Below are 27,339 nucleotides of genomic sequence, written 5' to 3'. Positions count from 1 at the left end.
AAATACATTAAAATAGTCTATCTCTCTATATTTGAAAAAAAAAAATGATGACCTACAATAGAGTGAAACTCAAATATCTAGTATCTATCAAATTAGCATGGCCAAAAAGCAATATCCGAGCAAATAACGAAGCTGCTATGCTACGTTATCCGAGTAAATCTAGTATTTTTTTACAAAAAATATAAAGGTTATATTTTTCGGAACAACATAATTTACTAAAAGAGTTTAATAAATTACACTGTTTTCAACAATATAACCACTTAAGATTTTTTATATTTATATTATTCACAATAGTATAATTTAAAAAACAAACAAAATTTCAACAAGTTATATTATTTTCAACATCATAACTTATTAAAAATATTAAAAATAAATGCTACCACAACACACAATATCGCTCTATCGATCTCAATTAATTATGTCGGATTTTACTCACCTCGAATTCTTTATCTCAAAAAAGTCATATTTTTAAACAGAAATACATTTTTTTAACAAGAAGTACAACTTTGTACTTTGAACCAAAGTTAATTTCCACTCCCTTTTCCTAACTACACGCTAGATGAAATCATAAAAATCATAAAATATATTAAAAGATATCAGTTTGTGTTTTGCTCCATAAAGTTAACGGTGTGTTTGTTTTTTCCATTTAAAAAGCATCTATGAAGATTTTTTTTTTTTATGATTTTAAATTGCTTTGAGAGGTTAGTGTTAAAGATAAATTTTTAAAAAATAAACAATAACAACTACTGAACGAGAAAAAAATGAAACGTGTAAGATAAATTCATGCATCAAACAATCCCTTATTTTCAGACAAACCCACTTAATTGTATAACTCAGGGACCCCTGCCTCTCTTTTCACTGGATCACGTAGGTTTTTGTCTTGGCATTTTATTTTCAAACCTATACACTTGCTTACACATTATAATTATAATTAAAAAAATAAAAAAACTAAATTTACTCGAGTTAACCCGACTAACCTATGATCTAAGATATGAGATCGAGACAATCTCATATAAATAATAATAATAAAAAAATCATGAAATTCAAGACCTAATAATCTAATACTAAATGATAAAATTAAAAAAAAAATTATTTAAAAAAAACTTGAAAAAAAGAATGAAGATAAATTATGCTAGTATTTGAAAGTTGTGACTTGGTCATGAAACCAAGATTATTCCTAAATATGGGATCGAGACAATCTCATATAAATAATAATAAAAAAAAAATCATGAAATTCAAGACCTAATAATCTAATATTAAATGATAAAATTAAAAAAAAATCATTTAAAAAAAACTTGAAAAAAAGAATGAAAATAAATTATGCTAGTATTTGAAAGTTGTGACTTGGTCATGAAACCAAGATTATTCCTAAAAAGTAAATACAAAAAAATCACAAAGTAAAATTCATAATCATCCAAAACTAAAAAATAAAATAAATAGTAATTAAAACAATAAGATTGAATATGATATGAAAAACTAAATGAAAAAATAATAACAAGAGACTAGGTTGAAAAATAAAAATTTAAATTTTTTTAAAATACTTTTAAAAATAAAAATAAATGCGGAAAATTACACAAGGATGACCCCAACTGAAGCACGTGAAACCTGCATTTATCCGGCACGTGTCGAAGTGCAAATTATTGAGATAAGGGAATCGAATTAACTGGATTGTTCGAAGCTTTGAAATATTTTGAAACCGATCGCTTTGGCACTCTCATTATTCTAGGAAGGCGTACGTGTGATAAATATTCTGAAATACTCTAAATCTTTACATCAGCATATTAAATTTATTAAAAATAATATTTTCCTTGTTAAAGAACATTCGTTGAACCTTGAGCATGGAGCTACGCAAGGAGGTTTTCTTTCCATTTAAATATCCATTGAACGAGAAATATAATCCACAAGGTCCATTGAATCTGAAAGATGGGCAGAGACAAAAAAACAAAAAAAAAAAAATGAAATCTGACTCGCACCAGGAAAAAGAAACACATCTTTTCCTCCTCTTTTTCTCCTCTCATGGTGGCCAAAGGTAGTTGAAGGACCTCTTTTTTACAGGTGCATGCAAGTCAACTCATTTAATAAACTTTATTCCCATATTCCCCTCTTCCAAGCTTAACGTGCTGTTTATTTTTATATTTCAAAAATATTAAAAAAATTTAATTAATATTTTTAAATTATTTTAATATGCTAATATAAAAAAATAATTTTTTAAAAATAAAAAATATTATTTTAATATATTTCTAAATAAAAATTATTTTAAAAAATAACCATAATAATACTTTTTTTTAACAGTACATCATCCTCCGACCCCACCAGAACTTTACTGTGTTTATATTTGGAGGACATGTGCGGAGGCAAGAGGCAGAACTGCGATCTTGGAATAGTTGTTGTCCCAAAACACAAACCCATTTGCTTTCTCTCTCTCCTATAATGGTGGTTGGATGGCCATGGATCTTCCGCCAAATCCTCCATCGCTTTCATTTTCTTATCCCTCGACCTCAATAACCAGGAGGGCCATCCACCGCGAAAAGCTACTTGCTTGTGACAGCTTATTTTGGACTTACCCTAACCACTTGCAAGTTGCCAGGTCCAATCACCATCACCATTACCATCACCATCTGTTGCTTTTCAACTTCAGAAACACGCCCCGATTATTCATCAATCCGGGGCTGAACCGGTTTTCTTGTCTCGAGAGAGATAAAGCTTCCTTCTTCGATTTGTTTAAAAACAAAAAATATACATTGATCACAACTTAACAGTTGATGAAGATCGATCCCATCTGGTTTTCATAGTCTATATGTATGAGACCGATCTGAACTCTCTAGCTTCTTTCTAGAAAGGATTGCTTTTTTTGACAAGTAGCCCACTACCAGCAGGTTAGTTCATCACTGCGTTGCAGCATCTCTCAACTTGGCGCAGGCATGGCGAGTGGATATTTATGGAAGGACTGATTTTATTCTTTGAAGTGGTGATGATAACAGAGAAAGGAGAAGAAAAGGAGGAGCCATGTAATTAACCCTCACTTTCTTTGTAAAGTGGGTTTTGCTTGAAATGGAATAGTAGCGTATCATACTTTTTTTTGACACCTTTTCCACTAATTGTCTGTTCATAGATTTGCCGTCTTCTCTCTTTAAACCCAGACCGGGGCTACCCGAGGATCTTGTCGTCTAGCTTGTTTCAGATGAGTCCACGTGGATTTCCATTTTCCACCATCAGGCCAGCTCAAAAGGCTCGGAATTTATAGCATACATGAAAGGCATGATAGGACATTGAACAAAGGAAAACGTGTTTCTTTTATAAGTCCGGTCCTGTAGCATTGCAAGGTCACTTTTAAACGAAAGGAAGTTAGTGCTTTTTTAAAAAAATATATCGAAATATTTATTTTTATTTTTAACACTTGAATTTTAAAACTATTTGAAAATATTTTTTTTTTTTTAAATAATCCTAACCAATCTCTAAATAAACCCTAATCTAAATAGGGCAAGTCATGACTCTTAATTAGAATAATAATAAAAATAATAAACGACACCCCCGCCAAACACACGGTTTTAATGCATAAATATAGTTTGGTGCTTTAGAGTTTGTGAGTTTGCAAATGAGTCCTAAAATAGTGTAAATATTTGAACTTGCCCCCTATCCTTGTGTCCTTAACTGTCTTCAACAAATTGCATCAAGTTTTCTAAAATAAGCGTGGTCTTGTAACTTATAATTAAGGTGTGTAGTTAACTTATATCAATATGAAAAAAAAAAAAATAGATATATTGAATAAAAAAGTATTTTTAACACTGAGAACATAATATATTATCTCTCATGTTTTATTTTAAGTATTATACATTCAAGAGTGTTTTAATCGAAAACTTTTATAAGAAAAAATAATTAAATTTTAGATATTATTAGTTTAATTTTTATAAATTTTAAGGCTGTTAAAATTTATATAATTATTAATTTTAAAGTTTATAAAATTAATCAAGGTAAAATCGTACACCTAAATTAATTAGAAAAAAAAGATTGGTAAATCATATGGTCGTGAAAATTCCTTGTCGTAATTGACATTTTTATTTTTTAATCGACTTGATCCTTTCCCGGTACCTAGTCAGCCAGTGTAATCAAATCTTGACGTGTCAATCAAAGCATATTGGCTTGAGATATTTTGATGTGATATGGAGGATTGTCAATGTCCTCCTCTATAGTTGAGAGCCAATTATTCATATAAGCCATAGAAGGAGAAGCAATGACTTTGGCTTAGGGGAGGTGTTTACTTTGTCGACAAGATGTGCCACGCTTTGGACCCTGATGTGACACCATTTCCTTTCCTAAAACACCAAAAAATAAACTCGAGTGGGGAGGTAGAAACAGGAGGCCAGGAATGATGAAAGGAAAATGGGGCGGTGTTTTGTGGGGGTGCTCTGTCATTTTTCTTTCAAGTATTTGCTATACATAAAAGAAGAGCAGTAATTAAGGAGGTTATCTCAGAACCCTGGAAGAATAATAATTTTATAAATGGAATCATAAGAAGTAGAATTGCTGCAATTGTGATATATTACTATTCAAATCCAAACTCTCTTGGCCAACCCCAGGTCTGAGGTAGCCCGCCACCGTCAAAGAAGACAACAATCCTTATGATAAATCCTGGGTTTGTAAGATTCTCGATGAGCATGTTCGATCGTCCACTAATTATTAACTGAAAACTGCCAAGGTCCCTTGCCACAAAATGAACCAATTAATCTTGGTTTCTTTTTGCATGTATATTTTACCTTTTTTTTTTAAAAAAAAAACTGGGTGGAGAGATGGAGCTCGAGCTAGATAGATTCAAGCACCACGATTTCTATATATGTTACACAGGGGAGGTTGCACCACCCTGACAAGCCCAGATATAGAGCTCGATCGCCTTGGTTTTTTCTTTCACTTTCCCGCCTAGCAAACAACGTCAACTAGGTATGGGCCAGGCGTAGAAAATTGAATGTTGTATATTAGTGTCTCCTTCCTCAAATAGAAGAGTTAGTTAATGAGATGAAGGTTAGCTGGTGGGGGATCCGATGCGAGAAGCCGATGACCATTCGGGCCATGTTCAATTTATCCTAGGGTAGTTTTTCAATTTATCCTTGTAAACCTAATAATTGATCAGTTTTATTCTTAAATATATGCTAAATTTCCAACCTACCATTTTGATAAGATTTTAAAACTAAACTATCAGAAGTAGTCATACGTGACTGCTAGTTAAAAGTCTATAGAACTAGCTAGGGTTTAATGATTGGAAGGTTTTTTACGTATTTGCTCGCCAAATTAAAATCCACAGGAGATCACAAGGAACGGCGACGTTCATTCTTGATTAAGAACCAGGTAGTCTGGGTTTCAAATTGGAAACGACCTCAAGGTTGCTGACACAAATGGAGAAGAGTCAAAAGGGCTTCCTCGGGGGTTGAAGTTCGTGTTACGATGTGGAGTAAGCAAAAACCTAAGTACGCTCCTCCACCCTTCTGCAATCATTCTTTACGTGGCCCTGGTCAGGTGCAGCAATAGCATAAGATTACGTCTCAGGTTTTGATTAATTGAATGCAGTAACTGTGGAAAAGCTTGCCTTTATCTAAAAGCTGAGATGGGATGCCAAGAGGTGGTGGACACTGGACAGGCAAAACAAGGATGTTTTGAGTCTCTCTCTCTCTCTCTAACTATAAATCATCCAATAATTAATACCTACCTTTTCTCTCTAAGAATGTATTTGTTTTGTGTTCTTGGAAAAAAAATTGATTTTTAAAAAGTTTTTTTTTTATTGTGGTGTGTATGATTTAATTAAGTGTTTAATTAAAACTATAGTTAAAAATACATTTTAAAAAATAAGTAATAAGTGTTTGTTTAAAATTAGGATTGAAATTATTATTAATGTTAAATTACTAAAAAAATAATTAATTTATATATCAATTTGCACTGTATTTAAAATACATAACAACTAAAAAGATCCAAATCAAAATTCAATAATGGTTTCACAGAAAACATGTGGTGGGAGGAAGATGTGGGAACCTAGTTTGAGGGATGCTAAGCCAACAATTTAGGGGACAAGAAGACGAAAGGAAGAGAAAAGGAGAAAAAAAAAGACGGATGGGATACCTGGATGAATGTTGAGAAGTATGAAAACAAATAAATATTTTTTTTTCTCTTGACAAATCTCGATTAGAAAGAATTATCTCACAAACAAACTCTTTAGTGAAGGTTGTTTGACAGAAAAAAAAGTATTATATGGTAAATCTGTGAAAATTATTTGATGAACACCATGTTAAATCTGGAAAAATATGTTAAATCTGGAAAAGAAGATGAAAGAACAGCAAGGCACGATGGGGATGAACATAAGATGGTAAAGATGGAGAGGGTGGGGGTATTTTGGAAAGTATAAAAGCCAACGGGTCTTTTTTTCGAATTAAAGGTGGTTGGTGGAGAAGATTTGAGTTTTAAACTCAGTAAAAATCATGTTAATAATGTTTCTTCATAATATGTGGTCAAAACGGAATAAATTATGGGTTTCACTAATTTTAAATTACGTTTCAAATTTAACCAAACAACATTAAATTATGTTGTGTCTTAAAAGCAAGTGGTGTGATGGTTTTTTTTTTTTTTTAAATATAATCATTTTAAAGTATAAATTAAAAGCTAAAAATACATATTTTTTATATAAATTCACAAAAAAAAAACTAAAATTACCTCCAAACCAAACACTCTCTTAACTATATATCTTTTGCATTAATGATAATATCTAGTTACTTGTAACATGTTTATACTTCGTGGGGCTCATGTTTTAATTTATATTTTTTTGCTTAATAGACTTGAAAATATATGCTTACCGGGAAGAATCTACGGCGGCAGTGCGGTGAAAATGCATGACTTGATGAGGCACATGGCATTCCAGACACTCACAATTTTGTGTCAGAGTCAGGTGCAGCAGCACCCACCAACTTAGTTACCTCTTTCCTCTGCAATGGCGCGTGCATCTTCTGCTTTGAGAGATACTGCAGACTTTCACTACCAGTCTTAATGAGGAATTGATCATGTTCCAAATAATGTCTCCACCTTTCAACAACCATCGAAGCAGCCATGGATTCTTAAGATCATGCTGTGATCAAATCTTAAATAAGTTTCTTAAATCACCGGTAATTACCTGTAGATATCTTATTGGTGTTTTATCTTGACCCTTAAAACTCTAAAAATACGTAAAAAGCAGATCAACACGAGCCAATAGTATTTAAAATATGAAAAATTATAAATTGGATCCTGATTATGTATATATACAGACACTGGTTCCTCTAAATGGACTCCCTGGTTCAATCCGCTAATGGAGACGGTCAATCTTGTGATTTTTGTCGCTCGGAACATTCTCGGGAGTCTTTTAGGTCAAATCTCATAAGAAGCCTTGCACTCTTGTATCTCTCTCCTCTACGATCATACAACGGAACTGCTCGAATACCAGTTCTCAACTCTGATATAGGCAAATATGTTTGGCCGGCGAAGTCATGACTTCCATATTTATCATCGTCATCGACTTCAATCCCAAGCACTGACAATTCAGGAGCAGCCACTTCGAACTCAAATTCCTCGTTCCATTCCGGTAGCCAGCTGTTTTTAGCTATCTGTGTTCTCTTGGTTTCACTAGCACGGACCCCAACAAATATTTCAACCTGTGAATCCAGTAACTGGTTATCAGAAGTAACATTTTTTCCATGGTTATGTTCCAAAAGAGGGAGATCTATTCTGCCAATGAGTAATGCAAGTGATGTGCGTTAAGACGATCATAAGAAATTCGGGAAAACTGCTGGCATGTCAAAGACCACAAACAAGTACAGAACTCTGAAGGTGAAGCATTTTCAAAACTTGTGACTTGAAACTCCTACAGGCACATTTACTATAATTATCACACATATTTACTTTGATCTTACTTTTACCAAGAAGTCAGGTGGAGAATATTGATCAAAATGTGTGTGGCGAAAATCCAAATGCCACCCTTCCCCAGAGTAGATTTTCACCTGATAATTAGAAGGTGAGTCCGATCCAGATGCTTCAGTATTAAGGAGACGAGAAGTGGAATTTAAAACATTTACTGTTACTATTTAAGCCCACAGACCTTCAATATTTTATAAACTGGCGAGGGCACACTAGGATCAAAATCATCATTTTCCCTCAATAAAAAATCAGGTTTTTTCACATAACCACAGCCACCATTGGCTCTAAACATTCCTTGCATAATCCAAAGGGGCATCCCATAGCCCTGTCAAGGAAATAAAGAGGAAAGGGTCAAGAAAACACACAAGGCCATAGCACAGAGAGTGGAAATCTGTCCCAACAGTCAATTGAAATGGAGCTCAAACAATTCAAAATTCTCTTCCTGTTGAAATTGATATCAGTCAAACCTGAAGATGGAATGTTAGCATAAGAAAGCAAGCATAATTATTCCATTATAACTGGAGCTTCCAGGAATACAAACACCCAATTTAGATTTAAGACAAAGTTTGATGATAGTGTAGTCTCATACACTTTTGGTGTTTTTTTGTTTTTCCAATAACGTCGTGGCCAGAGAATCACTGTTCTTTTATTGGAAGAAGTTTCCTAGACTTGAATCATAGTGGCACGACTCTCCAGCCTATAATACACTACCGAAAATTTTAAAGCATGCTGCATGTTATAGGGACACTATATCTTAAAGCAAAATGACCACAGATTTCTAAGAATTCTTAAAAATTTACCCAGAATACTCCAGAATTGTCGTCATTGATCACTAAAAGAACTTGCATTTTAGATATGGGACCTGATTTACCTCGACAATAATAGGCTGTTTTTTTTTTAATAGACTAGTATTCCTAATCCCTTTTGATGAAGAAAATGCTCAGAGTCAACACAGTAACAAGAAAGTCATAAACTATACTTATCTTGCCTGCAAGAAGCACATTGCAGGATCTTTATGAGACCTGCTTTTATTTGTTGCATCGGCTGTACTGTTGGAACAGTTTTTCTACCTAAAGAACTTTTGAAATGAAGTTATATAAGGCTTTTCTTTTCAAGTATTCATTTGAGAGTGTCTTGTTCGGTCTAATGTCCTCTAGAGAGTGATCAATGACAGGAATAATGGAACAGAAAGCTACAATTCCATCCTCGCTTCTTTTGAAGTGAGGTGTATTCTAATATAGAATCAGAAGATATATATGCATGAGAAAATTAGAAATAGAATTCAAAGTCGAAGATATCCCAAGAGTACAAAGTATCAGTACTCATTCTATCAACCTAAGAAGCTAGGAGACAAACCTGCATATTAAATGCAACCATTTGAGCTCCATGTTTCCATCCGACGAAAGGATCGTAATTAGATGAATCCAAGCGTGTACCTTTGGGGTATACCCGCAACAAATTGTTCTTGGTGAACCTAGTGGAAGAAATCGTTAGACTTGCTAGTTAGAACTAACACTTAAGATGGGAAGCAAGGTAAGCAATACCGGTGGTTATAATCAGTAGGAGCACTAGAACAAATTTAGAAAAGCATGCACTGCCTCCGTAATGAGCAGAAGATCCAGGTTTTAAGACTCCCAGCTCTGCAATGCTGTCCCCGACTTAACAACGTGGGTTTTTAATATCAATGAAGCACAGAATCCTTGTCGATGAACAAAGCTGTTTTTTTTTAAGGGGCGGAAGAGAAGGATAAACTTATTCTGAATACATTATCTTATTTACCTGACAATGTCTTTTCCATATGTTCTTGTAGCCTTATCAAGTTCTTGCTCACTCAAGCTCAAACGTCTTACTTCTTTCTCATCTATTCTGAGCCATTCTTCTAATCCACCTTTTGGCTTCCCTGAAGGAATGGCAATTAAATCCCTGTATTTAGGTATTGTCATCTCCTCATCTTCTCCTTGAAGCTGTTCTCCCTCATCAATCCGATCCTGCTTAGCGAAACACATGGATGAGCAACTAAAAAGGTTAATTCTTGAAGAATGCAACTTCTCATCACCCCCTTGTTCCTCTGATGATTTTTTTGACTCGTGCGGAGAGTTGCTGTCTTGAGTTTCAAGATACTCTCTTGGCGGTTTAGTTGAAATCAAAATCTTCTTCTTCAATGACTCTGGTGATAATTTCTCTAATCCATCTTTCCCGGGACGGTACAGCATGTCCCTGAATGTTTTAGTGACCATCTATTGCATACCAATTTTGGTTACACAAGAGGTACACTCGAAATCATGCCAGCAATAAAAAAACATAAAATCCCATGATATAAGTTCACTCTCACCTCAGCAACCTTATCTTGAAGACTGACAGTCAGGTGGTCTTCAAACGTTATCACAACAGGATATTCGGATACCTGAAAGGCAAATTCCTTAATTGCACGCAAACATCTGAGGAGTTTCACTGATGTTGTCAGGGTCCTGCGTATATAAAAGAAATCTAATCAATTCGTAATTTTGACAATAATATAGCTTCAGAAGTAAGAGAAACAAAAGGGTTATGCGTATCTTTGTTTACTAGAGCCGATGCAATTAAGCATGAATCATTTTCACATTCTTATTTTCAATGAAAATCACAAATTTATATTACGAAACAAAACAAACCTCGAGCATAAATTAGGTAGACACAAGTAACACAACATGAGATCTAGAGATAAAAGTGTGAATTAATTCCATACCCACCATGGCGAACCACCACATCGTTGTTCCTGGCTGGCCATAGATCTAATTCAATTACTCTTACACCATTTTTCAAAGCTTTTTTGATAGGTCTAACACTGCTCTTACTGCTTAATTGATTCCCAGACAGGTAAGAGTTGTGGCCTGTGTACATGAAATAATGAGCTAGTGGCGCAGTCATGTCCTGGTGCACCTGAATTCAGAAACATCACACACAATTACCATTATAGGAAGCACACACGAAACAGAGAGGGGGGTGGGGGGGATTTGGAAAAGTTATATATCAATATTGGCTATGACACGGAAGATTTAAATAATCAAGATGTTAAAGATGGATGCGTGAAAGATGTTTGGTGTTATTCTGGAAGTGCAAGAGGAGAGGAGTATTACACATGGAGAAAGAGGAGTATTCAGGTCGCCAAGAAGATATCGATAGAAGGCTTCTAGATTAAGACCCTTTCTTGGGAAGATGTTGAGATGCTTGAGACTATTAAAGATCGCCTCAGCGTCTTCTTCCTTGGCATTGTTTTGTCCTTGAACCTTCGATAGAAATTTAAGTAGATCATCCATTGACATGGTGCCATTCTGTGAGTAGTCCTGGAAAAGTTTTTTGACATCATCAGGGGGTTCAAGCACCCTGTGCACGAAAGTTCTTATGCAAATGATGCAGACCCTGAAAGGCTGCTCCATTTGTTGAAGAAAAAGAGATGAGATCCTTGATTTGATGTTGTTTATGCTTCCATGTATTTTGATTCTGCTTTATTAGGAATGGAGAAAGAGTAGAATATCTTCAAATGGCTGTACATCTCAAGAGTGTTGGTAGAGCAAACTGAGCATCTAGGACGCGCAAATTGTAAGAAAGCTACAATTTTCACAACCCGTCCTCTTCATTTGTTGTTTCAGAACAAACAATAGTGGTCAGAAGAAAGTAGTAATTCTACGAATCTTCCTACTGAATTAAAGGAAAGAATTTCTTGTCGCTGCTATTAACCTTGAACCACAAACAGATAAAAAGAATGAAGTGGTGGGGCAAGGAAATGCATCCGTCCCTCGAGTTATAAAATTCCTGGCATTTAAGCTGCAGAGTTCACTGGAGAATACAGAGCTCATTATCACACTCTGTTTTGACACCCCATTCGTACTTTATAATATTCCCATCAGAGAAGCGAATAGCATATGCAACTCTGCAAGAAAATAAACCAAGTTATTGAGTTCTCTGCTTTTAGATTGATTTGCTGCTATTCTTTTGGTTTCATTTTAGGTTTACAATCACGTTATTGTACTTTAAATGATCTGTAATATCAAGAAGGTTTTGCATTTTCATCCGGGCAAATTTACTTCCATCTGCTTATGCTCCTCGCCATATTGAACTTGAGATTTTATAGTGCTAAAAAAGGAGAAAGCAATGAAGTTCCAACTCAAATCACTTTAGGAGATCAGATGCAGAAAATTGTTAAGCCCGAGACATTTAAGGCTCCAGGTCGACTAGGCTCATGCATGCGGTTCATTCCCCCGTTGTAAGTAGTGCAGAGAGCTCTAAGCAAGCAACTTAAAACATAGAAACTCAGAATGTCTCACATAAATGAAAATGCCTGATCGCGTAACCTAAAGAATTCTACCAAGCATTTAGAGTGTAGAGTAAGCAATATGCGTAAAAAGTAACTGTTGTTGTTGAAAATATAAATAAATTTCCATCTAAAAGACCATAATCAAAGAACAGCCATGAGTTCTCCTTCAATATGCAGTAAAGAACCTTGGATTGTTTGCCATGAGAACCAAATCTTTTAGCAAATGTGAAAGCATATACCATAGACTGATCCCTCTAAAAACAGCACAAACAAGTGGATGATTCCGGGGTGTAGCACAAACTTGGAAGGAGAAACTGGCAAGTCGGCGGAGGCATTGTAGATGCAGGGGCGGCGGCGGATATGGGAGAACCCACTGAGAGGTATTTTAAATAAAAACATAAATATTATAATTTTACGTTTATTTTTATGTAACTATCATAACAATAAACACGATATTTATTATAAATAGACTAAAAAATTATATACTTAATTAGTATGTATATGAACAGTGATAATTAAATTCAAGAGAGAAAAAATGAGATGATTGCTGATCCTACCATAATTATCTTTACGAAGTACTATGATATATTATTGAAAAAAAAACTTAGATAACATGATGTCTATTTCTTATATATATATATATAATTTCATAGTTTATATTTTAATTAATTATATTAACATAAATTATTACGTTTATTTTATTTTTATTTATCGTAATAAAAAAAGTATTGGATAATATTTTAAATTTGGAAAGAATTAATATATTTCACACTTATCATATCCTAAATCTTAAAAAAAACATCAATCCAACAGGTACTTGAGGATGAAGGCCCAGAGAGATCAAAGCACAAATCATAAAACCATAGCCCACCAAATGTCGGCCTTTTTCTGAGCCAGGAAGGGCCCTGGAGACTCCACGTTTATCAACCAATAGGGTTTAACTAAAATATCCAGCTAGCCACGCGGCGCAATTCCATTGGACTATGCCACTCCCTTCCTGTATTAAAAAAAAAATAAAGGACCCTATATGCAGCTTCTCACTGTCACTAGCAAAAGAACCCTGAAGCAGAGATGGCAAGATCGGGATCGTTGGCTGTTACTCTGCTGTGGACTTTAGTCCTTTTCGGAACTCTGACTCTCATCCAGGTAATCTAAGATCAGTTATGTTGATTAATAATTATCTGGGTCCGTCGGCTATAATGGTTCTATTAGATCGAGGCAAATATTAAGAGATTTTGTTCTGATTTTCTGTGTTTTAATCGTTGACTGGAAGATTTTATTGATTGGTGAAAATTGTGGTTATAACGCTGAAAATCTGAGTAACCTTTTTCAGGCGAAGAAGTCGAAGGAAGATTTGAAGGAGATTACCCATAAAGTTTACTTTGATGTTGAGATTGATGGAAAACCAGCTGGTATGTTCTTTATTCGGATTATATTAAAAGAAAAGAAGCAATTGGGTATTTCGATGAAGAAGTTGCTAGATGCCTATGTGACCTATTTGCTCTGTTTATGCATGCTGTCGTGTTCTTGCTTTCAAACAGACTGTTTGACATCCGAGAGATATTTCTTGTGCTGCTACATTCTGGATCCAAGGACAATATAGTTGGCAATAACCAACTTTTTCATTCATTTAGGGAACGATTTGAAATTATTGGAGTTATTGTAACTGTTGAACTCTGCAGTGGAAGCAACATGTTGTATAAATTTCTCTGTTTTGCATTGCTTTGTTCTCAAATATTGGTCACTAAAACATGACATCTATTCTCAGGTCGCATTACCATCGGACTATTTGGCAAGACAGTTCCAAAGACCGTAGGTATAATCTTATACGTGGAGGTATATTTGGTTCCTTGATTGTTGCTGATCTTGATTCAGAATGTTGTTAATTAGTTGATGCTTCCAATTTGCAGAAAATTTCCGGGCACTGTGCACCGGTAAGCTGCTAAACTAAGCATCTTCATTTATCTACACGTTTCTATAGATGAATTATTTCCCATCTCTCCATTGTATCGTTTTTCTATTTCCAAAGTAGTTGGACTTGCTTTTTACAGAAAATATAACGTTTCTGCCATTTTCATTTCTGAATGTCTGATCGTCTAATTGGTGATGAATATCTGGACTGCTGACCTCGGAAATTCTTGAAAGCCCTAGAGAGAACTATAAAAGTGGCTTTATGTGTTGGTCGTTTTTTTAGAAGAAATAGAAGACAATTAGTTTTTTTTATTGTGGTTCGTTTTCATAAAATGACCCCCATGATCTTAGCCTCTTGCAACTGAATTGTAAAAGCTAGGTTCATGCTGCACCATTATTCTTTATCGCAGGAGAAAAGGGTGTTGGAAAGAGTGGGAAACCGCTTCACTACAAGGGGAGTGCCTTCCACAGGATTATTCCCAGCTTTATGATCCAAGGAGGTGATTTTACACTTGGTGATGGTAGAGGGGGAGAATCAATTTACGGGGAGAAGTTTGCGGATGAGAATTTCAAGTTGAAGCACACTGGACCTGGTAGGTGAAATGTTCGGTAGTTTTGATAAACCGCCTTGTGGTTGCGTGATAAACATGATCTATTTTTGTACAGGAATTTTATCAATGGCAAACGCTGGTTCTGATACAAATGGCTCACAGTTTTTCATCACAACAGTGACAACTAGCTGGTAATGACATGTTTATGTTTTGAAATTTGGTGTGAGATGCAGCTGCAATGCTCTGATCGAATACTGAATTGTCTGCACTACTGAGTGATCAAACTATGTACAGGTTGGATGGCAGACATGTTGTGTTTGGCAAGGTCATATCTGGAATGGATGTGGTTTACAAGGTTGAAGCTGAAGGCAGGCAAAATGGCACGCCCAAGAGCAAGGTTGTCGTCGCGGACAGTGGAGAACTCCCTCTATAAGTGTCTGCTATTTCCATCCCCCCCCCCCCCCCTAACCAGCATGTCCGGTGATAATGGGTGTTCTTTTCACATTATGTAGAAGAAGACTGCATAAGGTGAGATGAACTGTGCTCTGATATCTTAGAGATGTTTTAAGTGGCCTTTATGAAATGCTTTCACGTGAGAACTATGTAATGCATCTGAAATACTAGTGATGGATTGTTATTTGGCGCACGTTTATTTTGAGGCATCAAAGTGCCGAAGATGGTGGGTTAGTTAAATTTATATAATTTTTAATCCAATCAGACACAGATTTATGACTTAGTGGGGGTATTTAGCGCTGCTGTTTAACTGTAGATTTGTAAATTTTTGAAATTTGTTTTGCTTAAAAAGAATTGTTTTTGTATTGTTTTGATATGTTATTGTGAAAATGAATTATAAAATATATATATATATATTTATATTATTTTAATTTTTTTCAAACTAAAAAGTACTTTAAAAACTTTTAAAAGTAAACTCTATGAACTTACCAAACAACCTCTGTAATAACTTCAGAAAATACTGTGATTCAAAAAGCTAAAATTCAATTGCAGCAGCATATACCTTGTGCATGAAATGTTTGGGTGTGTTATTATGATTGTTTTTTAAAGATTGTTTTTTAAAGTGTGTTTTATTAGAAATATATCAAAATAATATTTTTTTTATTTTTTAAAAGTTGTTTTTGATATCAATGTATTAAAATGATTTAAAAATATCAAAAAAAATATTAATTTAAAATAAAAAAATAATTTTTTTTTAAATGCTCTTTAAATGTAAAAATAAACATGGTTAAATTCAAAGTTTGAGTTGTTAATTTTCATATATGAAATTATATGCATTCAATTCGATGTTATTAAAACTCTGGTTTTATTTTATTTATTTATTTTTATTATAATATGCAAATATTAGGGGATCGGCATCTACAGTGTGATCAGCTATGGTCGAGCCTATCAATAAAAAATCAATAGCACACATGACATTACATAGCCCTAACTGCTCAACTATTCCAGTATTTTTTTACACACTGACAAAAGGCAGCCAGAAGTTAAATCCGTGTTCTCTTCCTTCTCCCGTAGTTGAGCTGTCCACTTGACCAAATTCATGTCATTAATCCACATCCTGAAACGAGTTTACCTTACTCGAGCATCAAAAAACAATAAGATAATGGATTGCTTAACTACTGATAAGAAGAATATTTTAACTACGACCCTTTAACCTCAACCCTAGATTTACTTTGGAAACGTCATCTCTAACTGCCTTTAGAACCTGTTGTTAACAACTTGTATTATGTCGACAGTTCACATTTCTTCTCTCTTGCTCCTCCATCCATGTCTATTTCAAGTTTTCAATAACAGAAAACACAACTGGTACATCTTCCCATTCCCACTGATTCTACAGCAAATTTCATCTAGAATTTATTGTCATAGATGAACAATTTCCCGAGTTCCAAATACATAAATAATAAATAACAACTCGCTATAGTGGTCGATAAAGGAAAAGACGCTCTTTGGAGTATTTATGGAGCTGTCCTATGGCCAGAGATTTTGTTAGGGAAAGTACAGTTGTTGAGAACTAACACCCAAGGAAATAAGATGAAAGAATTGATTATTAACCCATCGAAGAATAAGGTTTTGGAAAAAGGGATTTGCTGTTTGCTGTCTTTCACATTCTACTCGTGAAACACTACTAAAGTAATCATATGAAAAGACAGTGACTGTAGCAGAGATGATTACAGCAGCACTGTCCACCAAAAGCAAAGTCAAAGATTTGTCAGTTCTCTCGATCCTACTACGTTTAGGCCTGAATAGTCTTTGCAAACACCCGAGTTACAACAATGGGGCCTTCTGAAGATGCTCAAACAATCACACAAGTATACTGAATAGTCTTTCCGTCAGCCTCTGTTAAGAGTTTTGCAAGCAAATATAGCAAAAGAGAAAGTAAGACAAATAAAAAATAAACAGAGCATAAATACCTTATTACGTCTGCATACAATGCAGTAAACCACAGTCCCGCAGGCTTGAAATCATCATCCTTATAAAACATAACAACAAACACCGCATAAGCATACATAACCATCATTATCACCGCCTGACCTCCATCTCCATCTCCATCTCCACCACAACCAACCACCAGGACACAAAACAAGACAAACACGACAGACCTCAAAAGAGTTCATTATCAATTGACTGACTAAGCATTATTGATTAAGCAAAGATGATCGAGATTACTTTAACTGATTGATCCTTTGAGGATTTGACTTCATTTCAAGACTCGTTGCTAGCGCTCTCCAAATTGCTTTCTCCTCCATTCTTAAGGCGACGCCGTTCCTCAACAATGTTGGAGACATTGAATGATAAATCGGAGTAAATCGACATTACCTTGGTGATATTTCCATTAATCTCGCGAATTAATGAAACGTTTTTAACGAGATTATCTGGAATCTTCGACTGGTGATTCGCGTTCACTTGTTTAATCAAGTCACTGTTGTGATCCAGTACGCTCTGCACCTGCTTGAAACTCTTGCTCAGGATATCCCACGCCTCCGCGTCACACTCTTCTTCCTTCTTTGCTACTCCTCTGTCGTTTTTTATTCGCTTCTTGTTTGGTTTTGGTGAAGCTGTAACGGTTGTGTTGTTCATGCTTGGATCTTCTTCTTCCTCCACCAGTGATGGTGATTCAAGCTTTTTCAACGCTTCATATGTGAGTTTAACCTCTCTCTCTCTCTCTCTCTCGATTTCGTCACTCAGGTTCTGTTTTATTCAGCAGAAATAACGAAAATTAAACTTGATTTTATATCTTGTGGTGAGAGAGAAACGGGTCGGGTCGAAGGCTAACCCACTTGAAATGGCGGTCTGTGGTTGTCGAAGAATTTGACAACCCAGTCATGTTTTTGGAAACGATTGGTTCTTGCCATTTGGTGAGTCTTGATTGGTCCGTCAAAGGACCCTTGATACCTGGTGGTGTATAGTGGATGCTTATTTTTCAAAAAACAGAAAAAAAGAGGCGCGCCTCTCTGTTTTCGCTTTAGTGCTGACCTGATATATTTTTTTGGTGTCCCAAAGCGCTGCCTTATTGGGCCGCCTGGGTGATTTTAATGATGCTAAAATAAAAAATATCTTCCCGTTCAAATAAACAAATAAATATCTCTCTCGTCGACTGATTTTCGGAGCTTTAGGCGCGTCAGGACACGCGCCTTGAGACGCGCGATGACTTGGAATCCTTCAGCATGGAGTTATAGTGGGACGGCGGCGTTTGATATCAAAATGTGCTGGACAAGAAAAGAAGAGTCAAATCTGAGAGTCTGATGATGCCATTATGGGCTTCGATCAGCGAAGTTGGAATATGCTCAAAGCCTGCTTCTTGATAAAGGACCTAAACCCAACAACTTGGGAGAAGTCGACTTAGTCTTGTTTTGTTTCAGGAAAGGAAGTGAACAGGCAAAAACAATACAAGGAAACGTATCAACGGTTGAGGAACTGGAGTCGTCGTGAAGTCTTCCTAAATATTCTGCTCTATCCTAATCTAACTCCTAACAAATTAACAATTACCCTTTGATAATCTTGAAATTCTGACAATGACATTACTGGATTTGTCACTCTATTACCTCGTAATTCCCTTGATGCTGGATTCTGAAGATACGTCATGTTTCATGCTGTAAGATCACGGATCTTGCGCCGCTAATATTGTTGGAGGGTAAGGAAAATAATTACAAGTTCAGAATGGTTGGAAACGACTCAGAAACACAGCCATGGACTAATTCATTACTTTCCCAATTACACAGCCTAGGCTTTACAGGACAGCAACAGAAAAATTCTGAGTGAGGCAATGCAAATCAAGCTTGGAAGACAGAAGATTGTTTTGTGAAATTCCAGTACCTCTATTAAATAAGAACAAGTAATCTGGTCAATTTCTGACTTACAATCCCTGAGCATAATCTACCAATGATAGTTAGAAAGGGAGGGTTCAATACACGTTCAGAGCACAAAGAGGAGCTTAATCTACCAGCTTAGGTGCGGCCTAGTCTAGCTCATCTTTCACCTACCTCCGTAAAGGAACGGAGCTACTACATGGATATTAACATCTGAAACCTATTCTTTAACATTTTACAGTACCTGATCCGTGAATCCCTATTGATTGTTAACCAATATAACGAGAAAACCTGTTGTGTGCTCGACTGCTTCGCTTGGGATACAATTAGTCAGTATCGCTATCTATATCCAGAAAGCTAAACTCTTTGCATCCATCAATCTTGATTAACAACACTCCTTGGTTTTCTTCACTCCATTCAATACCTTCATTCTCCAGGAGTCTTGTGACCTACATTCATTAAAAAGAAAAGTACAGTATATTGTCAATGCAGGAGACCTAGATGATTCAGCAGCTAGCTTTTGCATGTCAGAAACTCGCTTTTCAGTTCTTCCATCCCAATATTTCCCAAAGTCAAATGTTTTCAAAGACAAAAGAAGAAGAAAACTACAGAGGTAAAGTAGTACATTGTTTTTCCCATGTGACAAATCGACATGAGAATTACAAAGGCTAACCCATCATGTTACAGGATAAACAAGGCAATTGCTACTACACTAATCAGGAGCCAAACTAATATGGGAATATTCCCACAAACCCTAGAGAAAGGCCCTCTTACTTTTCCTGACACTGAGTCATCCTATTCAAATTTAGCTAATACAAGACAATAGGACATGGATTTCGTTTTGTAATTCATTGCCACAATTCAGAACGTCGAACCTTGAAAAAACAATTAACTAACTAACTTTCCAATGTAAGATAGCAAATTAACTGGAACTGGGATGGTAGGAGTCCTTACCGCTTGTTTGACTTTTGACTTTCCCAGACCACGACCCCCACATCCTGTGATTACTCTGAGAGTTTGAATTGCTGGGACCAGACCACACATGTTCATCACAAACAGCAAAATTGAATATCGAGGCAAGTCTGCATAGAAATAAGGAAGTGCAGGAAGATGCTTACAGCGCACATAAGTTCCAAATAGAAGATGAAGTTTCAAAACCTTCATTGCTTGTTTGACATGTTGCCCATGCAAATCAATTGTTATGACATTTGTTATGCCCTTGTTTCTGCAGAATACTAGCAAATCATGGTCGATTACAACAATAAATGTAGGGTTCGAAAAATAACGAATCATTTCATGCACAGACCTAGCTTTAAAGATATCCTGGCTTGCCTTTTTATCTGCCTCCTGCGCCAACTTAGTTTCCATCCTCCCCTGTCCAAATCAAAGATAGCAAGTCAACAATTTATGGCACAAATTTCACCATTTAGATGTACATAAATATCCTGGGAATCTAAATTGTAACCCACCAACATAATTGCAAATACATTCCAACAGCATTCAGACCCAGCCCACAAGTAAAATGAAAAAGGTGGGTGATGGTTATAAAAGAACAGTTGAAAACCACAGCTTACTTGATGACCCTGTTTTGACAAATTTGTATGACATGCAAGCCATGATTCTGTGCCTTTAACAAGCAAAAATTCAAAACCAAATGAAATAATGGAAAAAACAATCACCAGAAAAAAATTCAAACCAAAGGATTTATATAATTTAAAAGGAGATGCCATAGTAAATGCATCTTACAATGTTTTATCACAAATATCATTAGAAAAAAAAAAACATTAGAATTTTTTCAAAATAAATTGTAAGATAGGCTAGGCAGTTCAACAATAATAGGACTCCTTATCACTTTCAAATAAGTAATAAGTTGTCTGTGGAAAGAGAGAGGGGATGAGGAAGATCTAAGATAACAAGGGGGAAGTGATATTTAAGGATCTAAAATCCTTAAAATTGGGATGGATTTGGTTTATGATCGAGCTAAATGACATAAACAAATCCATGTAGCAGACCCCAACTAGATTGAGGATGAGGCTTAGTTGTTGTTGTTGCTGTAGGCTAGGCAATCCTACATCGATTATTTAGAACCTTCTCCATGACTACTAAATTCATTTCATGCATCAGACACTATATGACTTTTTAGTTTACAAAAATAAGAACTCGTCATAATGGATAAAACAAGAAGAAGATTGAATCTGGATGGTGACATTAAAATACAAATGCAAATATTCTTCCCTAAAGCAGCTGACTAACCTGATCTGAAAGGTAAGCTGCATACCCCCGTTCTCCCTTTGAATATGCTGCTGCAGCCTGAAGAAAAAGTTTATCTTCCATCAGAAACAGATTTTGTTATAAAAAGAGAGAGAGACCTAAATTCTTATGTCGTATCGAATGTTGTGGAGCTTGTAAGTAGGAAATCTTCTTACTTTTTGATAGTACGAGGCCCTTGAATTCCAGTGTCGCTTTGCAGATTCTCTAAGAAGATGATATTCTTCACCATTAGCTACAATTCATAGAGAAGTAAATGTAAAGAAAAAGGCATGATGAAATTTAATCATCCATATATAACAAGACAGTTGTTTAAAGTTTTTTTTTTTTGTCAATTGCAGTTGTGCTGTCTGCAGAGTAGATTGATAAATTGCAAAATGGTAACAGAAGCATATCAGAAGTGGATAAAGAAATGATTCTACAATGCATGAGAACTACAAATAACATGAATAAAAATTAATGTCAAATACCATAGTTATTCTGCTGAGCATCAATAGATGGAAAGACATCAACAGCAGGCCCCAGTGATTGCATTTTCTTTACTACATTCCTCCAATTCATAGTGCTTGGTTCATGTTCAGAGCTCATGGGAACATTGAACAAACATTCCAAAACCTTTTGAGGGAGATTTGACTCATTGCTTATTGGGGTAGTTGAAGATGGAGCTTCGAAACTAGTAAGGGCCTGATAATAATTCCTAAAGAGGGAAAAACAAGTAAGCTTCTGCATTAGGTGCTTTTTACAGTTGATTCAATGACTAATAATCTGTTCAAGTGTATCTGAACAAATGATTTCTCTTTAGCAATTTGTAATGATCCACATTCAACAATAGCAGTATACAGCATGACTTTGGCCATCTCCTTTTCTTTCCTTTTTCATTATTTTGAGAAAAGAAACAGTTATTCTCAGTTGCTGCTGAAAATCCTATGCTATAATTACATCCATGCTCTAGACATTGAATTTCAATTAATATTAAGCTTAAATTTCTCAATAAAAATGTGATGTATCTGATTAACATTAACATTAATAGAATGACTGAGTACATCCAGCAAAGACGTTAAGGTTTTTTTATGAAAAAAGTTGAATCAACATTAAATATTCGACATGATAGTTAAGAATGTTAGATGAGAATCGACAAAATATAAATGGAGGCTATGATTCACTGACAGGAAAAAATACATAACCTTCCATTTAAAAGGATAACTTTTCTACATCTTTTATCAGTTCTATTAATACTTGCAGTTAAAAGAAATACAGTTTTTAATATAAAATAAATATCACCAGATTAAAAATTAAAAGAATACAAATTTAAGATGTGGGCCAGCAGAACAGAAGAGACCTCCAATCCTTTGACCATAAAGAAACGTTCTTTACCACCACAACAGTTTTACTATTACTAGCTAAAAGCTTAGGGAAAATTTGCAACACGAGAAATGCTAGTAACACTCACTCTGGCGTTCTCTATTAGACACTCAGCCAATTAAAATATACACATCCCACTTCTTCATTCAAATAAAACTGGAAACTGCACATAGTAGATTCCTATGTTAACAAGCGATACAAACCGACTATGACTTTTAACCTTTTCCAAACCGATTATGACTTTTAACCTTTTCTCTCTTAACAATCCCTATAGCAGATTCCGTTATTTTGGTTGATAATTAAATGTACCCTTTACCAACAACTTTTGAATCCTGTAAATTTGTTTACTGGGTTATCGCAGGATTTTGAAACAAGTCTCCACGAATTTCTTTGATCTAGATTGACATACATGTGTTTTTTCATGAAGAAGCTAAAATTGGATTATTGCTGCAAGAAATTTGCTTGTAATATCAGGATTTATGCATTTTCTGCTGGTAAAGTTGGCAGATTAATCAACCTCATTCAGGTCATTTATTTTCTGGGTTTTTCTTCTCTTGGTCAAACAAATTCAACTTGAACGCATTTAGACAAGGAGGATTCAATGTTTGATTTCTTTCATCTTGTATAACCTGCAATACTACTATTAATATAATTATCTCTATCTAGTTTAATTAAAAGAGCTCTTAGTTGTTTCAAAACAATAAGGAAACATGACATAAATTATTTTTGCAAAGTTGAAGAGAAATCTAAGGTTGAAAGACAGATTCTAAAGTAAAATTAGTGGCTTCGAGGATGAGACTTCATACTTCCAAAAAAATCATCTTGTTTATGCTTTATTTAACCAGAGTCAGTTACTAATTTTAAAAGGGAAGAGAGGTGTGATGTGGACGTTTTAATTGGCCAAGTGTCTAATAGTGGGTGGCTGGGTGCTAGAGCAAGTGATGCTAACACCTCTTGCAGCAAAAAAGCCCAGAAAATGGTTGTCCCAACAGTTGTTTGTTAAAACTTTAATCAAGAGAAATGCTATGATTATTAGGCACTCAAAGTGTAGTTCACCTTCACTCACATAAAAGTGGAACCAACATGTAAATATCATTTTTTGTGGGTGAGAGAACAAGACATCAGGAGTACCAAATAATTCCTTGAAATACTACTATTGTGACTTAATAGTTACTCCTGAAATATGGCCCAACACTCATATCCACACCTACCCAAACATGCACAATATGCATATCAGCATGTAAAAGGCAACTAGTTGAGCGATGGTGCTAACAACAATAACAACAGAATGGATTACCTGTAACCACAGCCCCATACACTATCCTGAAGTTCACTTTCAGAAGAATGGGAAGTGCAATCAGAAGCCACATCAGTCAACTGTTGAAAAATTAAAATGATTACTATATATATAGCGAAAACCAAAGCCACAAGTTTCCACATTTTGAAAAACAAATCACCACAATTAGAAATTTTTACAATGTATAATTTGCAATATTGTTTGATTAAACAAAATAACACAGGAAGAAAACAAAAAAAACATATACTTCTATATCAGCTGTTGAATCCCTAGGCTATAACGCCCTAGATTTACCTCTTTGCAAAATACCACGGGGTAGCTAGAATGCTGAAAGAATATAACTAGGACTCTTTTCTAATAAAAATGGCATGGTTAATATTTGGTTATTTGTTAACGGCTAGAACTGAATGTACATCAGTATTTAATTGGAATAGCATTGAAAATTCAGTGTGATTGTCATGAAAACTACCCATTTAGAAGCCTGCATGCTAAATTAATGAAGACAATACAGGGACATAGAAAAAGAACAAAACAGAAGGATGGAGGTTACTGCATTTGTGAACAAATCACATAGAAGACACCTATAGAGATCAAAAAAACAAATGGGATAAGAATATTTCACAAATTACAAATGCACCATAGACAACCTCTTCTTACTTTCAGAATCAATCATCCTAGTGTAAAAAAAAGAAAGAAAAAACCTCATCAGATTCCAATTCTAGCAGTAACCTTAAAAATAATCATTTCCTCAACAGAACTACTCTAGAAACAAACACCTAAGAGCTTCTTATAACCTTGTGAGGTTCCAAGGATAATAATTAAGACCGAAAAGGCTAGGGAGAGAAATCAATTTTAAAGCACATAAACCAACCAAAAGTTCCCTTGAGGAAAGGAATCGGCAGTGTTACAGGAAATGTGGGTTAGCCAGCATTTCCAACAGAATAAACAACACATACGGTAACACTTACATTGTCACTGCGCTCAACAAGAAATCTGGCATCTTCTTTATAGTTTACAGAATCTTTAACACGTCTACCACTACTTGACTGTTCATGGGAGGAAGCAGATAAATCAAGCAACACATCCAACGCCTGAAAGATAACATGCATATGAAAACATAATTCATATTTTAAAGAATCAGTGCTCCACGGAAATAAAAGTAGAATAGCAAGCTGCAACAGCAACAAACTATCATTTCAATAACCAGCTCATTTTTTAAGGAGATATGAACATTGGTAGATTATAACTATGATGACTCTGGGCTTCATGTGCTTCACTGCAACCAAATAAAAAAAGCTTTGGTAGATTATTCAGAGAAGCATAATTATTTTCCCTCGATATGAACATCGTATAGATGCGGAAGGCAATGGAAGTAATCCTGGTGTACAGTGTGGTGAAGGAAATGGAGATGGTACTTTCATAAGGAGTGATACTGGGAAGAAAAACTGACTCCAAATCTAAAAATATGAACAACGTCCAAATTACAATTTCCTTACCTTTTCAACATCATATCCGCACTGACCTGCCAAATCAGGATCTCAAGTCAAGTGTTGTCCAACAATAATAAATTAATCATGAAATCCTTTCCACTAACTAATAATAATAAAAAAAAATAATGAGATCTGTATATACACGCACATCATGATTATATAGCCCGTTACCAACATGATTAAAATACACACACAAACCTATATAATAGATTTGAGACTCCTCCAGTTGAGTAAAACGGAGGTACAAATAAATAACAAAAAAAGTCTTAAGTAAGAAAAACCATTAAAAACTGCAGCTGAGAACTAGTTTAAATCAGTGAAACTAAAAACAACCTCAATACTAACTTCTAGTACACTCAAAAGTATCGCCTCCCAATCCCAACCCAAAACCCTCAAAATCTTGAACATTTAGCAGTCACCAATCAAAATATATGAACGCCAAGGCCAAACATTAAAAATACTCCCACGAGTAACCAGGATAAAACTCTCCAGTCCCACATGTCAGTGGATAACTTTTACACCATCTACTTCTACTATCTTCGTATCCAAGCAAAGCACATTAGGGAAGTACATTGGACACCAAAAAGAATTCATAGTTTCATACCAAATCTATACACACTCCTTTATCCCAAATTTTACCATGCGTTTCAATTTTTCACAAGAACATCAACCAGCAAATCCATTTTACAGTTCACTTGACAGAAACCAATGATTCAACTAATTAAAAAAAAAAACTCTAGGGCTACAGACAAGAAAGGGTCAATACTTACCAAGAACATCTCTAACAACACCCATGCTGAGCTCGCAATCATTACCAAGCATCGAACACAAAAACTGTTCCGCCTCTTCTTTCTCCACAACACCAGTCCCGAAGTCCTTTGCTTTCATAGAATCCCTCCTCGGGCTGGCCTTAACATACTCCTTCCCTAAAACCGTCGAGACCGTCCCCGTAACCGCCAAAACTCTCTTCTGCTTGTTCCCTCCTCGAAACCCTTTCCTATTCACCAAATTCCCCTCCAAAAACCCATCCCTTGAAGCCGAACTCGAACCCGTACTACTACTCGAGCTCGAACCCAAACGAAAACCCGATAACCCACTCGAAAAGGAACTTGTCGATGGATCCTCACTATTTTCCATCAAATTCTCCAAAATCTGCGCCGCTTTGTTAATATCTCCCTTCGCTTCCCTATAAGCCTCTTCGGCTTCTTCTACAGAGATCGAGTCAAAAGCTTCCATTAAAGCCACAAGTACTTTGGTTCCTTCCTGTCTCTGCTCCAGATTTTGTTGCTGTTGCGATTGTTGACCCTGACCTCCGTCACTTGCGATGGGTTTAGAGGCACGTGAAGCGGATCGCTTCTTCTTCTTCTTATTGTGTTGTTGCATCATATCCTAGGGTTTCGATATTGAAATTAGGAGTAGATTTAAGAGAGATTGACGATTTCGATTATTTGAGGAACCCTAGATTATGGGAGGAGAGAAGGGGGGTTTCGGGCGAGAAGATAAAGAAGAGGTTCACTGAAAATAACCGCAGTAAGAGTGGGGGAGGAAGGTGGAGGTTGAGGGAAAAGTCATGTTGGTTATAGAGGCATGGCATTAGCATCACAGAATCTCTGCTATAGCGCGTTTTCTTTGGGTCTGTTTCTCTTTAAAAGGCTGTGTTTTGACCTCACACTCTTGAAACAGGTCCTTGAACACGCTCAATTATTGTCTTGGACTCCTTTTCTTTTATGGATTTCTTTACCTTTTCTCCTGCTTTAATTTTTTTTTTTTTTTTTTTTTTTTTTAAAGTTGGAGTTTGAGGGTGTTGTTGGTGATGTGATTAACACAGGATTTAGAAACGTGATTAACATGTATTTTTAAAAAAATAATTTTTTATATATTTTCAATCATTTTAAATACTAATTTTAAAAAATAAAAATAT

At 35.4% G+C, this 27,339-nt stretch overlaps 3 protein-coding genes across 8 annotated transcripts; 1 reads left to right on the top strand and 2 right to left on the bottom strand.

Annotated features, from left to right (window-relative positions):
* Positions 1 to 7,225: 7,225 nt before the first annotated feature.
* LOC118035190 (phosphoinositide phospholipase C 1) lies at positions 7,226 to 12,712 on the bottom strand. 3 transcript variants are annotated; one of them, XM_073411399.1, is made up of 9 exons: positions 11,325 to 12,712; positions 11,043 to 11,249; positions 10,652 to 10,845; positions 10,259 to 10,394; positions 9,706 to 10,163; positions 9,283 to 9,400; positions 8,108 to 8,251; positions 7,923 to 8,009; positions 7,226 to 7,664 (listed from the first exon to the last, which is right to left on the bottom strand). In XM_073411399.1, the coding sequence occupies exons 1-9, from the start codon at positions 11,340 to 11,342 to the stop codon at positions 7,332 to 7,334; spliced, it is 1,695 nt and encodes a 564-aa protein (XP_073267500.1). In that variant the 5' UTR covers positions 11,343 to 12,712; the 3' UTR covers positions 7,226 to 7,331. The 3 variants fall into 3 exon arrangements, with proteins under 3 accessions (XP_073267500.1, XP_034896597.1, XP_034896598.1); XM_035040706.2 differs by having other exon boundaries at positions 11,043 to 11,836; positions 12,406 to 12,712; XM_035040707.2 differs by having other exon boundaries at positions 11,043 to 11,836; positions 12,460 to 12,712.
* Positions 12,713 to 13,208: 496 nt separating this feature from the next.
* LOC118035192 (peptidyl-prolyl cis-trans isomerase CYP20-1) lies at positions 13,209 to 15,328 on the top strand. Its single transcript, XM_035040708.2, has 7 exons — positions 13,209 to 13,366; positions 13,554 to 13,632; positions 13,989 to 14,036; positions 14,131 to 14,154; positions 14,542 to 14,724; positions 14,798 to 14,873; positions 14,977 to 15,328. Exons 1-7 carry the CDS (start codon positions 13,292 to 13,294, stop codon positions 15,113 to 15,115), a joined length of 624 nt encoding a protein of 207 aa, XP_034896599.1. The 5' UTR covers positions 13,209 to 13,291; the 3' UTR covers positions 15,116 to 15,328.
* Positions 15,329 to 18,986: 3,658 nt separating this feature from the next.
* Positions 18,987 to 27,132, bottom strand: LOC118035193 (SMR domain-containing protein At5g58720). Of its 4 annotated transcripts, XM_035040709.2 has the most exons (12): positions 26,189 to 27,132; positions 25,425 to 25,450; positions 24,897 to 25,019; positions 23,929 to 24,008; positions 21,740 to 21,966; positions 21,428 to 21,504; positions 21,255 to 21,311; positions 20,576 to 20,628; positions 20,308 to 20,375; positions 20,120 to 20,236; positions 19,956 to 20,026; positions 18,987 to 19,450 (listed from the first exon to the last, which is right to left on the bottom strand). In XM_035040709.2, exons 1-12 carry the CDS (start codon positions 26,802 to 26,804, stop codon positions 19,328 to 19,330), a joined length of 1,638 nt encoding a protein of 545 aa, XP_034896600.1. In that variant the 5' UTR covers positions 26,805 to 27,132; the 3' UTR covers positions 18,987 to 19,327. The 4 variants fall into 4 exon arrangements, 2 of the variants coding, with proteins under 2 accessions (XP_034896600.1, XP_034896601.1); XM_035040710.2 differs by lacking the exon at positions 20,576 to 20,628 and having other exon boundaries at positions 20,120 to 20,226; positions 26,189 to 27,129; XR_012170747.1 differs by lacking the exon at positions 18,987 to 19,450 and having other exon boundaries at positions 20,120 to 20,226.
* Positions 27,133 to 27,339: the final 207 nt, after the last annotated feature.

Source organism: Populus alba, chromosome 9 (assembly GCF_005239225.2).
Source record: "Populus alba chromosome 9, ASM523922v2, whole genome shotgun sequence".
Taxonomy (NCBI): Eukaryota; Viridiplantae; Streptophyta; class Magnoliopsida; order Malpighiales; family Salicaceae; genus Populus; species Populus alba.
The sequence above is the reverse complement of the archived record's forward strand: the minus strand, read 5'-3'. Positions and strand labels throughout refer to the sequence as shown.